General features: G+C 41.4%; 1 protein-coding gene across 1 annotated transcript in view; it reads right to left on the bottom strand.

Annotated features, from left to right (window-relative positions):
- Positions 1–3,174: 3,174 nt before the first annotated feature.
- syde2 (synapse defective 1, Rho GTPase, homolog 2 (C. elegans)) overlaps positions 3,175–13,763 on the bottom strand; it is a 49,600-nt gene continuing 39,011 nt past the window's right edge. Inside the window, exons 6-8 of the mRNA XM_085376718.1 lie at positions 11,739–11,920; positions 10,856–11,087; positions 3,175–6,756 (exon numbers count right to left, since the gene is read on the bottom strand). Coding sequence (XP_085232844.1) covers positions 6,044–6,756; positions 10,856–11,087; positions 11,739–11,920 — 1,127 coding nt within the window. The 3' untranslated portion in view covers positions 3,175–6,043. The remainder of the gene's footprint in view (positions 6,757–10,855; positions 11,088–11,738; positions 11,921–13,763) is intronic.

Genomic DNA, 13,763 nt, shown 5'->3' with positions numbered 1-13,763 from the left:
GTCACTGCATAGAGGTTCCCAGCAATTACCCAAGCTTTAGCTCACTCTTGTTTATAAGGAGTCAGATGTAAAAGGCATGGACATACATGTGACTTTGTAAAGGGTGCCTAATGACATGTACACAGTGGTAATCCTTGTGTGGAGAGCAGCTCAGTGGTTGAATCAGAAGACCAGGCCATACACCATATTTGTGTTCATTTTCAGCGCTTTAACAGGTTTAGAGGAGAGAAACAAATATAATCTTAAAGTGACAAAAACAGAGGAACCAAACTCATACAAGAAGCCATATGTTTTCAGCTAAAAGGGGGAAAATGTGGCCAGGGCACTTTTTAATGACAGGGAACCAAAATAATAGCTTAATTGATACTTAAAGTAGACCTATTATCTTATACATAAAGTACAAGGATGCATAAATTAGCCACGGCCAGCATTTCAAATAATGAGCATTAGCAAATCTGCAAGGCGATGTGCTTAATATGGTCATCTCAGGCACAGCACGCTCACCAACCTGCAGTTGAACCCTTCTGTTTGCAAGTGGCAGCCAATCAGAAGAAAGTTTACTTCAATGGAGTTGACTTTATTTCAGGTGGTGGATGGCCAAACTAGTAGGAAATTCATAATCACTCAATAATTTTAGTTGTCTAAAAGTTGCACAAAGTCTAACTAAAAATTCTAACTAAGACAGAGGCATCTGTCTTCCTTCTCTCACCCCAACCGGTCACAGCAGATGGCCCCGCCCCTCCCTGAGCCTGGTTCTGCCGGAGGTTTCTTCCTGTTAAAAGGGAGTTTTTCCTTCCCACTGTCGCCAAAGTGCTTGCTCATAGGGGGTCATATGATTGTTGGGTTTTTCTCTGTATCTATGAAGCGCCTTGAGGCGACTTTTGTTGTGATTTGGCGCTATATAAATAAAATTGAATTGAATTGAATCTTTTATGGAACCAGCCAGTCTGTATATTAGTAGTCATCAATACACTTATTTTCTTTACAAATTGCTGGAAATGGTCCAGCTAATGATCTTGTGGTTTCAAAGGTGATTTACAAATGTACTTTGGGAAAGAAATATCCAAAGGCAGGAGTTGTTTTGCAGAAAAAAACATGATCAAAAGGGCAGTGCCCCCTAAACCCACTGCAGCGCCTTTCAACAGTTAAACAATCCACAAAGGTAGAAGAAGGTCAGACGCAGAAATTTTATTGGTTTGCTTTTTAAAGAACTGATCAACAAATTAGATCTGAACAAAGTGTCTTCAAGGTTATCTGAATGATTATTCAGACAATGCACTTATAAGTTTCAGCACAAGTGCATGAAAAGAAAACCTGGTTAAACTCGAGCATGTTTTGAATCTAAAAATGGTTTTATGAATGTCTTTTTATATATTGTATGTAAATAAGAACCCCCCTTGAGACGGGCCTGATGTTAGTTTATTGCCGGAGCGGCCTGGGAGTTATTTTCTTTTTCATTAAGGGTCATTGTCCACCCCCTCCTGCCCCCACAGCTGATCACAAACAACTTTAAAAGGTTGCGTGGATGATTTCAAAGGTCCAATCTTGCCAAAAACCACAGCTAACGCTGAAAAAAGTCTAATTTGAAACAAAGACTGTGTGTTATGTGGTCGGCTAGTTGACTTGTGGCCACAATGTTGACTCAAAGGTCAGCAGAGATTAAGGGAGCAGATGAGGAGGAGAGGAGAAAAGGTCTGGTTTCACATGCAGGTGGCTGTCAAGGATGTTTACCTAGCAAGACTCGTATCTCTTCTCTCCAGAATTAGAAATGAACAAAAGTTCAGTTCAGTTCACTCCGACTGCCTGATATCAAGTGGCGACCCTGACTATCCAAACAGGCTCGCTGTTATTATGTCTACCTCTGACTTCATATGGGATTTCACTCCTGCTTTTATTGGGACTGAGGGAACAGATTAGCAAGTTGAATGTGGACAAAGTACTTTTACAACAGACGCTTGTGCCATCAGAGTCGAGCACCTGAATCTAAATATAAAACCTTTTTTCCAGATGTGTAAAGTAAAAATGTGGAATTCAACAAAAGCAGATCCTTTCGCATTTACGCTTTGTGAGTGAACTACACAACACCCCCACCCAAAAAAAACCTTGAAGCCAATGGGATTGTTATTTTCAGTGTGTAAAAAAGTATTTGCATTTTCAGACTGTCAGTGAAATATTTGGCTCCATCTGCACAAAAACTCCCAGTGAGAACAGACACTGAAGATGTGGGCGTGCAAACAGGTATGTGTACATTCTGTACCCTAAAGCTTTCTCATACCTGTTCAGTGCAGCCATAAAAAACCCACCATATTTACAGTGGTGACATCAAAGAAGCCTGAAAAACCATTTGATGCTAAAAGGCCTCCGGCTGCTGAGACTTCTCACGCTGGAGCTGCCCGTCAGCGACGTTCCGCCTTTCTGTTTGAATTTATAGCTGCTTTGGAAAAATATTTCAAAATAAAATGACATTTAACTATTTCAGTAAACTGCTCGCTCTAACTTGAGGCTATTTGTAGGCGTCTCGTGAATGTCACTGGAAATGCCGGGTGTCGGAGCCGCAGTAAAAGTGCAGTCTACTAGCAGTGAATATTACTGGACGGCTAAATGCAGCTGCATCCCGGGAATGTCCCTGTAGCTCAGAGTATTTCTGGGAGATTCCCACAAGCCAACAAGGGCAATTCCCCGGCTTATTTATCCGTATTCTACTGAGGCTGGGTTACCCTGCTCCCACAGCAAAGAGGTGAATTTGCAAAACATAAAAATGTTTCCTAAAGTTTAAGCTTTTCCTGTTGGGTTTCTATAAAACAATAGCAGTGTTTAAAACAGTTTGGGAATTATGGCCACAATGTCAAGTTATTTCAACAACTGTGACGTGATTGCTAGGCCACATGCTCGACTACCAGATGTATTTACACTAAAAAGCAAAAAAAAAAAAAAAAAGTTTTGTGAGGTTTTTATGAATGAATTCCACGTTTGTGTGTGAGAAAGGCAAGATGCTCTCTGTGCCACTGACAATGCCAACCACAGGTAATTGTTTATTTTTGTGATGGTATTTTTTTCTGTTTCTTAAATTATTTTTATTCTGAAAAACTAAAAACTACAGTACTGTGCAAAAGTCTTGAGCCACCAAGAAGAAAGGGAGGGAAAAGACAACAGCAGCCACATGTGAACGTAAAATAACATACTTTATTATGACCATACATTTCTCAGGATCAATACAAAGCACTTCTCTGTTTTTGTTTAGCGATGCTTTGAATGTGGCACTTTTTCCTCCAAAGGACAAAGAGGATCAGACAGAAATGATTTTTGTTTGTTTGTTGTGTGGAAGGAGAAGGAGGTCAGATAATGACTCCGTCGCTGCACTTGCATCTCCATGTTAGCTCTGAAACAGACTTGAGTTCTGCCATTAGCGTCCCAGTTTACTTTCATTCTATTTGATTGTTGAGTTGAAACCATAAAAGCATGTGTGCTCTCTGTGTACTCTTTGAGTAATAATTTGAGATCCTATTAGGGAAACTGGGTCATTGTAAGGAAGAATGCACGTCAGATTTAAAGGACAATCTTTACATTAAAAAAAAAATCCTTAGCTGATTCTACACAATGGCTTCTATAAATGAGGCCCTGGTTCTTTGTGTGTTGCCTGCACAGACAGATGGTTTGAAAGGAACCCTGCTGAAACCCAGTTTCAACAGATCCGCTCAGCAGCAGCCCAGCTTCACCGTGCAGCAGCAGGACTGTGCAAAAACACCATGCAGGAGGGCAAACAACAAACTCAATGTATAAGTGAAACAATTTTGAAGACTATTTTACTTATTCTTATTCTGTATATTTTAGGCTAGAAATCCTCCTAAAATAAAATTAAACCAAAAGTGATTTAGCAAATATACTAATAACAATAACAGTGCAATTAAACCATTTCAATCAGTAAAAGCATTTTACAGTTGTTGCTGGAGTTTAAAAGAAAAAAAAAATTGTTACCAGTTTCTGCGTTTCATAAACTGCCTGCCTCTAAGTCCTTTGGAAAAAAGCTTGGACAATGCTGTCTTACAAAGGAACGGGGGTCAAACAAATGCGCATACGTTACAAAATAATCTTATTTTACACATAAATATGATATACAAAGGCAGATGAGACAGAGCCTTGCTTATGTCAGTAAAGCTTTTGACCATGCAACGTTCAGTACCTTAAAAAAAAAAAAAAAAACGCCAAAAAATCATTAGCACGCCTTAGTCCACCAGAGACATAAAACAATGTCAAATATATACACAATATCACAAAAATAACAATATCACTTTTTTCTGCAAGAGCACGATTGTACCATATATTTTACAGCTAAAGTTGTACCATTAGTCCAGCACATTAAGATGTGTACAGGTAGCTTTAAGGGAAAGAAGCAACTATTGCTACACGGCAACACTAGAAGGTCATAAGAAGTATTTAAATACGCCATTGAAATATAAGCTGTAAAAATAATATATTCCGAATACATTTATATAATTATATACATATACATATAGGTTAAATACTGATCATTCTGAATCCCTGGATTGCTGAAAACGTCCTTTGTCTTTTTAAGCAGCTAGCTATTTTGAACTAACTGGATGAGCCCGCCATTTTTATTTCCGCTGCTGATCTACATGATGTGCTTCACATTGTTTATTTCACTGTTTTTGACCATGTGTTTTTTTAAATTAACTATTTTATTTCATTTTTTTTCTTTAACAAAAAAACCCCCAACAACTTAGAAATAACCAGCTTAGAAATAACAAGCTTCTTTATGTTCTTGCATCAAGGTAGATGAGAAAGTTGATACCACGTTCGCATCTTTGCTAAACTATATTTTTGTTAATTATGACCTGTAACATTTTAGGATGTTTTTTTTTTTAATTTATTCATGTTTTTTACAACCAAGCTACTCTATTTTCTCAAAAACATAGCTATCTTAGCTACACTAACCTTAGCTATGCTAGCTTAGTGCAGCTAACTGCTTTCTGACTCTAGCTTATATTCATTTACAGACATGAGGGTAGTATCAATCTTTTCATCTAATCCTGGGCAAGAAGGTGAATTTACCAAACCTGCAACACTACATGAAACACCAATTCTGCTTAAAATCAAAATCTGTTCAAAATGTATGTTTAGCCGTAAGCATAGGTGTGACTTTGAACATAGAAGAGGTTTAAGTGGCAGCAGTTTCTCCCCTTAGTTCAGAACAGACTTTTTACTGCATGATGATAATCTACACTACTGCCTGCCTATTTAGTGCATTGTTGTTGTATAACATTTAGTGTTTTATACCTCAATAGAAAAAGCTCTTTACTGCCTTAAAAAGGAAATCCACCCTAAGACAAAGTGTACACGTTCCTCCAACGATCTTGGTTCGTTTTACTAAATTAACCACCATACAAGGTTTAAAGTAGGTCTGAAAGTGACTAAATTTGCAAGTTCTCTATTCAGACTGGGCCAAATTTTGCTACAGAGCCCCAGAGTTCAGAAAATGGATGTGTACCTGCTGAATTTGAAATACACTATAGCTTTTTTTTTTCTTTTTGTAAGAAAGGCTCTTGAAAACCCATTCTCAAGCATTATCTACACAGGCCCAGATCCTCGGAGGTGATGTGTTATATTTCAGGGTAGATTTTCCTCTTGACGTACCACCTTCACACAATTAAGGCACCTTTTAAACCCCTGAGGGGTAATTGGGTTCTTCTAATAAGAAGAGAAGCAACAATAACAACATGGAACACAGAACTGGACTAAAACAAAACCACACAACATAAAGTTTAATCAGCCAACAAAATAAAAGGAGAATATTGCGGAATGTTTGTGGATATGGTACAAACGCCACAAGTGCCCTGTTACATTTCTTATCTCATCTTCTAGGATTTTGCAGCAGCAGTACCGTGCACCATGCTGGCATGGTGACGTCACAAGACCTCCATGGCTGTATCCCAAAGCACCTTCAGAGATAAAGAGATTCTGTCACAAACCTTATCGAGCTTCATGGGGGTGCGGGTGGATATGTCTGCGTATCTGTGTCTAGGAGTTAGTATCCCACGTTGAGCTTGTTTTTGTTGAGCTCTCTCTCCAGGTTTCCTATCAGAGTGTCGATGCTCTCTTGCAGGTCCCTCAGGTTCACCCTGTTGCTCAATACAGGACTGATATCCTGGATCTTCATGTAGGCCTGGTAAGTGTGCTCTTTGGGTAGCCGAGGTGGCAGGATGTGGTTACACACCTTGTGTTCTTCCTCCTCCTCCTCTAATGGGTGTCCACTGTTTGAGCTGTCACTTTCTATTAGCTTCTCCTGCTCCTCCACCGCCTCCCGTGTTTCCTCCTCCTTTACCACCTCCCTTCTCTGAGGTTGCTCTTCATCTGCGGTATCAGACACAGGACAATCAACCTTGAGCTGTATGCCGTCTTTTGCTTCCTCTTGCTTCTCCTGGACCTCCTCAGTTGCCTCGATGTCTTCTGAGGGAACGTCGTCATAGTCTGCCTCTTCTTTGCTGGAAGGTAACAACATTTCAGAAGGGAAGTACGTCTCACCACAGCCACTCCAGTCACCAGCATAGCGGTTGCTGGGGCTGTCCAGACGCCCTGGTTTGGGTCGCAGAACCCCCGCCATCTCTGCTCCAGTGAGGTTCAGCACCTGAGGCCGCTCTTTTCTCCGTCGCAGAGGGGGGGCTGTCCGCAGGTCAGAGGAAGTTGGAACCAGAGAGGGTGCTGGGGGCTGAGAAGAGGACTGGCCATGTGGGTCCACAACTAGAGGAAGAAAGAACAAAAAACAAAAACAAAGAAAAGGTTAAATATAAGCCAGCTGGTTATTAAACAATCATGAAAATTACAAAAACACAAAAATAAGAAAAGGTCATATTTTCTCATTCTTTTGTTTTCCTCAGAGGGAAAAGTGGTTGTTGTTCTTCTTTAATAATTACGTTATTTAGACCAGCGGTCCCCAACCCCCGAGCCACGGACTGGTACCAGTCCGTGATTCGTTTGGTACTGGGCCACGAGAGTTGAGGCTCGGGTGTGCAACTTATGGTTCTCAGGATTTTCATCGTTAACTCGGTTTCCCTGGGTCTTATTTTGAAAGAAATATTTACAAGTTACCATAGCGACCAAGACGGCATTAAGGGGTAGCGAGGAGGATGTTACTCTCAATGTTATTGGCACATTTCAGGAGGACACTGCTAATAAAGTTACACACTTACACAGTGAATTCGCGTTCATTGTTATATTTACAATATATTTGTGTCTTGGTTGTATCATTTTATTTTGTTGTATTTATCCACGACACCTTAAAGGCCGGTCCGTGAAAACATTGTCTGACATTAAACTGGTCCGTGGTGCAAAAAAGGTTGGGGACCGCTGATTTAGACTGTATACTTCTAGTGGTATATTAGCTTTATAAGAGCTGCAAAGCACAGCTTATGGCTCACGTATTATTCACTTATATATTGTAGAATGCAGCTGACTGAATCCCCCCCCCCAAAAAAGCAGTAAACCTCAGAGCGAGATACAGCGCAGGTCAGCTGATGACGGCCTGGAAACAAATCTACTGGAGCTTACAGTACAAATGATTTCCCCACTGCACTGCTACACCTACCAATTCATACTTCAGCTCCTGAAAATGACTCTACTTTTCATTTTATTTCTCCAAATAAATAAATGCATTTTTTTTACATCAACTGTAATCTCTTTGCTTATTTTAAGTCTTCAGTTCAGCATAATGATCATGAGCACTGATCATAAAGGGCGTGCTTCAGGGCACAGCCAACTTGTTAGTGACAAAGTGCTATCATAACAGTCTGAACTTCTCGACCAGATTAACTTTGCTGGCTTAAAAATACAACAACAACCCCCCCCCCCACCCCAAAAACCACACCAAGATGCACAAGCTGATCTTTTATATACAGTCTGTATATGCAGCATTTTTTTTAAAGTATCAGCATGTTTATGGAAAAATACAATGGTGCGCATTTCATAAACTAAAATCCATCAGATTTCGCAGTACGGGAATGTGATGCTATCAGCGTGGCTAGACAGGGCTGGATGAGAAAATGTGATTTTCTGTGATTGAAATGAACTAAAAACAAACAAACAACACACATACATAACAAAAAAACACAAGCCTTGTTTTGGTGCAGCTGATTTCTATTTAAAAGACTCCCACTTTAGCGGAATGACCCTCTGTGAGGACAACATAGAGAACAATCGGTTCATCATTAGGTGAACGAACATGCTGAAGTCACACCACTGCACACAGTGTTTTTGTTGCTTCCTGTGCTGTTATCGAGTAACCAAACTTAAAAATTAACTAAAGCTTGAACCTTAAGAAAGACTCCTCTAAGTGGACTAGGTGAAGGAAAAGTGAGCAGCCAAACACAACCACAGTCTGGTTACCTTTCTGCATTTATCTCAGTACCTACATTTTCTGGCTCCGCTAGCTTACTATATTGGAAAAGAACAAAAACACAGTTAGGGCTGTAAGTCCATGTTCAATAGATACATTATATATTTAAAAAGAAATGCTAAATTTTATTTTGAGACATGACCTTGAAATGACTTGTTTTCCTTTGTGCGCGTTCGCCTATTTCATCCAGCTGACGATAAACAGAATTTTTTTGCACTTGTCTTAACTAAGTTCACTGCAGTTCATTCATCAGAGTGGCTGTTGCTGCTATAGTGTTTACGTGGAGTAGCTGCACACTTCGCAGCTCCCCCGAGGCTAAAGACTTGAGCAATTATCACCTTAAAACAAACAGAAATTATCTTCCTTTCAGAGGCGCTGTGTTATTTAATTCCAGACATGATTCACTGATGACATGATTAAAGCTATTAGCTGTCAGCAGAGAAAATGAAGACGGAAAGCAGGCGAGAATACGATCATATTTTTTTTTTCCTTTCTTGGACAGCTTCACAATGTTTACTTGTTGTAATATATTAAGATTAGACTTAGTTGTGCTAGGATGAGTGTATTTTTACATCTAAACACAATAAAAAACCGAAATGGACAAAATAAAACAATAAACCCACAGCTGATTTTAATGATAAATTAAAAAAAGAAGCAGGGCAAATTAACTGAAAATGAACATGCAGCTAATTTTGGATTTTAAAGATAACACTGAAAGAATCCTCTTGCCGTCACTTTGTCTGTCTAACCATCTGCTCACATCTTCTCACACATACAGTTGGAAAAACTTCTTCATGCACACTCATCACCTCCTCAGCCTCTTCAGTACACACACACACACACACACACACGTCCTGTAAGTAGTGTCAGTCAGGCTGTGGAGGCCTGAGCGACAATGCCTTGGAAGGTTTGGTATGTGTGTATGAAAGGCGTGAAGAGGCGGCTCAAAATATCCCACAATGATTGCGAAATGTACGGGTGAAGCTTCAGGGGCTGAGGGGTAAGGTTCAGCCAGGAATGTCTTTAATTATACAGTCCAGGCGCCCTGTACTCTGTACTGGGGAAGCGGATGGAATGGAAACACTGCTGAGGGTGTAAATGAAGGCTTGAACCTGGACTAAAATGCTCTGTCAGTGTCTTTATAAGTCATTAAAGGCAACTGCGGGGAAACAAAAAAACCCAACAAAAACCACAGTTTTTATGCTTTAATTTTTAAAATTCCAAATGTAATCCCCTCTGCTACCTGCAATCATAGGATTCACAGATGCTGACTAATTAAGCCGCTGGCTTACATTTCTTTCTCTGTGCTCCTTCTCTGGGTGATGTAAAGCAGGGTGCTAAGCTTCAGTGGTTTACACAGAATGGGTTCAACGTGGAGGATGCAGTTAAAGTTAAGAGGCTCAACCAGACGCAGAGTCACTTCGTCTTCAGACGCACATCAGCAGATCTGGTTAAAGCTGCAGGCTGCTTGGGAGGAGCTCCGAGGATTGTATAATCATTCGGGAGGGAAAGTCTGTCTCACAGGATGTCGGAGCCATTGGGAAAAAGGTTTTTAAAGACGGTGAACATGTGCTTTTTCAAAACTGTATCAATGGAAATGCACAGAATAACACTGCACTCAGAAAAATGTTAAAATATAGTGAGTTGGATTAGTTTCGGATTGTTAGTCATGCATATGTAAAACCCACAAAACAAAACAAAACAACTAAGCTGTCCGCCCGGCCCAGGGGCTCATTTTTTGATTTTTTTGGAGTCTTCGAGAATTTAAATGCATCAGCAGCCCCTGCATGGCTCACTTGATTATTAGAAATGTGGTGAACTCATAAAATCAAGCCCACGAGCTAAAAAAATCAGATTAGTTCCCATAACCAATGCAAATATCACGCCACACACACTTGTCTCATCATTCTCCATCCTCTCCTGGATCATCTATGGACTTTGCCATATCTCACCGCAAGCAGACAGCTGCCGCTGGCAGAGAGCAGCTGTGCAGGCAGACAGATGACCTGTGCTGAGAGAAGCTGCTGCTGACTGTCCTTGATTGTTAATTTATCTAAAAACAGAGGGGGAGGGGGGGGACCACGCCCCAAATGTTTGGTTCACACTGAGGCTTTACTGGCTTGGCTCCGATTGGCTCAACCCATCACGATGAAGCACTTGTGGAGGGTTTCATCTCTGAGGAGCCGACAGATGGTGGCCTGTGGCTATCAGCTGCACTTGTGCCAGTGGTGGAAAAACCTCAAGGATCAAAGCAGCCCAGTCCCTTTAACAGCCCTTTGTAGAGCTGAACCGCAGGGCTGGCACTGATTTGTACAAGACCCTCAGGCAAGAGAGACCAGTGTGCGCACGACCTGACTGTAGATGTGCTGCTTTTTCAAGTCACGCCATGTGCTCAAAACGTCTTTAGAGAAAGCGGGACGAAAACAAACAAACAAAGGTCACAATCACCTGGCCAGAGCTGGAGCAGGTAGTGCAGTACTTCGATGTGCTTTTTGAAGTGTAGCGCGCTGGCCAGCTCCTCAGAGTCGATGAAGACTCGGTTGGTGTGGCAGGACGCCTCCTGACGCTGGCTCAGCAGCACCGGGCCGAAACACACCGCTAGGTTCTGGCACGTCATCTTATTCATCTCTTGGTAGGATGCCACCAGCTTCAGGTGGTCAAGAAGCTTCCGCAGCATCATCTGATCCAGACACACACACACACACACACACACACACACACACACACACACACACACACACACACACACACACACAGATACACAAAAGCCAGACAAATAAAACATGTTATTATTATGATTAGTAGTTGCAGTTGTACCACTAGCAGCAGCAGTAGAGATGCAAAGCCAAAAACTGCTTTAAGACACATCTGCAGCAGTAAGTTTATCTTAAAAAAACCTGAAGGTTTTATAAAAAAACCAGAAGGAATATTATTATCAGTAATATAAGGCGTGTTGGCAAAGGAGCCGAGTGCAGAATACTGCAAATGCTACACTTTTAAAACTAAGAGAGTAGTTGTATTCTCACAAAGCATTGACATGCTTCTTTCAATGAATCTGGTGACTCTGTTCACTTGGACCAATAGCGTACGGATACAGAGTTTCAGCAACTATTCGTTTTCACTTTTATGTCATTCTACTGTGGATACGATGACAGTGCTTGAGGTGCAAGGCTGCACGACATCACAATTATCAGCCGAACAGTGGTAATCTGTAGCATTATGATTATTACCATGATTATCTACCCACAATATGCCCTTTCAAAGCCACCTCTGTGACAGTCCTTTAACTCCTGTGCAGAAGAATGTGCACTTTTTTAAAAATTGTCCTTACCCTCTCCACCTCTGGCAGGTTTTCCAGCAGGCTGACGGTGTGTTCAGAGTCGGCCTGGTCATTCTCACACCCAGACGCTCCCATCCGCAGAGGCCTCGCAGCCATAGACTCCAACACTGCCTCATATAGCTGCTTGTTGATCAGAGGGTAGGGCAGCTCACGTAGATAGTCCTTCAGCACTCCTGACGAGAGAGCGAAAGCAGGGCATGAGAAACTCAACTGCATCAGGATAGTGAGTTTAACATCCACGCAAACAAGCCCGTTTCATGTTCTTACACTAGCCGTTAAATACGCAGGCGACTTTTAATACCTGACAAATTGCTAACGATACCTCTTAATGAGGCGCTGTCACCGAGAAATAAAAAGCTTTTCTTCTCCTCCTCGTTTAAAAGCACTCAACCTGCCACATTCTCTTGGCTGCAGATTCAGGTCCCGTTGTTTTCCGGGGTGATCCCGTGGCGTCTACCGAGAGGCCAGATTGAGTCGGGTGTGACTCGGCAGCGTCGGGGGGTTGTGGGGTCTGCTCTGGCATCTGTGACGGCGCATTCGCACCTGTGACTTCAGCCTCTCAAAGTTCAGACAAAAGCTGGGGGAAAACATGAAACCCACGCTGTCTGTCCCCTAAGCTGTGTTAAGCCCCTGAAATATCACTGGCATGTCTTTTCATCAAAGGCAGAAATAAAGAGAACGGAGGAGGGGCAAAGACGGGAATTAAAACAAAAAAAAGGGATCCTGGCCGTGTGACAGATCTTTGTGGTGAGTGTCTGCTCTGTTGTGTGCATGAAGCTGGATCAGCTTTCAAGGAAGACCAGGAGGGTGAAGGGGGGGTATATTGTGCAATTAGCAATATTTGTTATCTTCCCAAGTAGTGCAAACGGAATAAAGGATGAAGGATAACCAGATAAATACAGGTGAGCTATATTGGCGCCCAAGACAAATACTTTTATTTTCTTAAAGATCTTTGCTGCTAATAATAATAATTTAGCCTGATAAATTCCTGATCCTTTATTTTAATGCAACAAAAGCATTCATTTGTCTATAAACCAGGATTAAATGTCTGCAAAAGAGGCTACAAATACAATGACTCTGATGTGCAACACACTGAATACACACTAAAGTCCACACTGCTCATTGACAAACTGCTGCAAACGTTTCCTGCTGTTCCCGTCACGCTGTGCACCCTTATATTCGTACAGCTACATCTGCTGGTGCTCTGCGACCTTGTTTTTCAGTGACTTATCAGCTGTTGGGTTCCAACATGTTTTTGAAGCCAGAGTACGAGATCTCATTCCCCATGTTGTTGGCAACTTCGATTGCCAGTGATCCCTGCTCTTCTTGTGCTAACATGCTTATCGGGAAACGTCTTCGCTCCGTTCAGGTTTATCAAAAATCTTATATGCAGCTGAGGCCAAAAACCTATCAGCTTGTGGGCTGTGTGTCAGTGTCTGCTCATATGCTGCTGTCTTCTGTTTACTGTATGAGGTGCATTTGCATTGATATCACGGGCGTAGTTCTTGTAGTGTCTGAGAGTGACTGTTTTTTTCTTTGGTTGTTGTTTCGGGACAAACTCAGAAAGGGCTTGGTGCTGCTTGTTTTCTTTATTTTATGTTGGCTTACTACAATTAGCATTAGCAGTGGAAACATGTCTGTTTCGCATGGTCATATTTTCCTTATATATTACCTTTTTTCTTCACGTACCTCATATTCAGCTGAGCATCACATATTGGGTTCAAAGAAATCAGTTCAAGCATATTGCTGAACCCTTACTGGACTCTTTTTAACTTGCCAAGCAGCAAACATGTAAGTGGGAAATACAGTCAAGATGGAAGTGTGTGCAGACTGAAACACCTCAACCAATTTTCAATTTTCAAATTTGATATTATTTACGTAGTGCCACATCACAAACAACGGGCACTTTATATTGTAAGGTAAAGACCCTACAATGATAGAGAGATAACCACAATAATCAGGTGAGAAGCACTTGGCGACAGTGGTAAGGAAAATATCCCTTTTAACAGGAAGAAA

This window comes from Diplotaxodon limnothrissa, linkage group LG17 (assembly GCF_057381915.1).
Source record: "Diplotaxodon limnothrissa isolate DT_005_m linkage group LG17, D_limnothrissa_male_GT1.1, whole genome shotgun sequence".
NCBI classification, from domain to species: Eukaryota; Metazoa; Chordata; class Actinopteri; order Cichliformes; family Cichlidae; genus Diplotaxodon; species Diplotaxodon limnothrissa.
The sequence above is the reverse complement of the archived record's forward strand: the minus strand, read 5'-3'. Positions and strand labels throughout refer to the sequence as shown.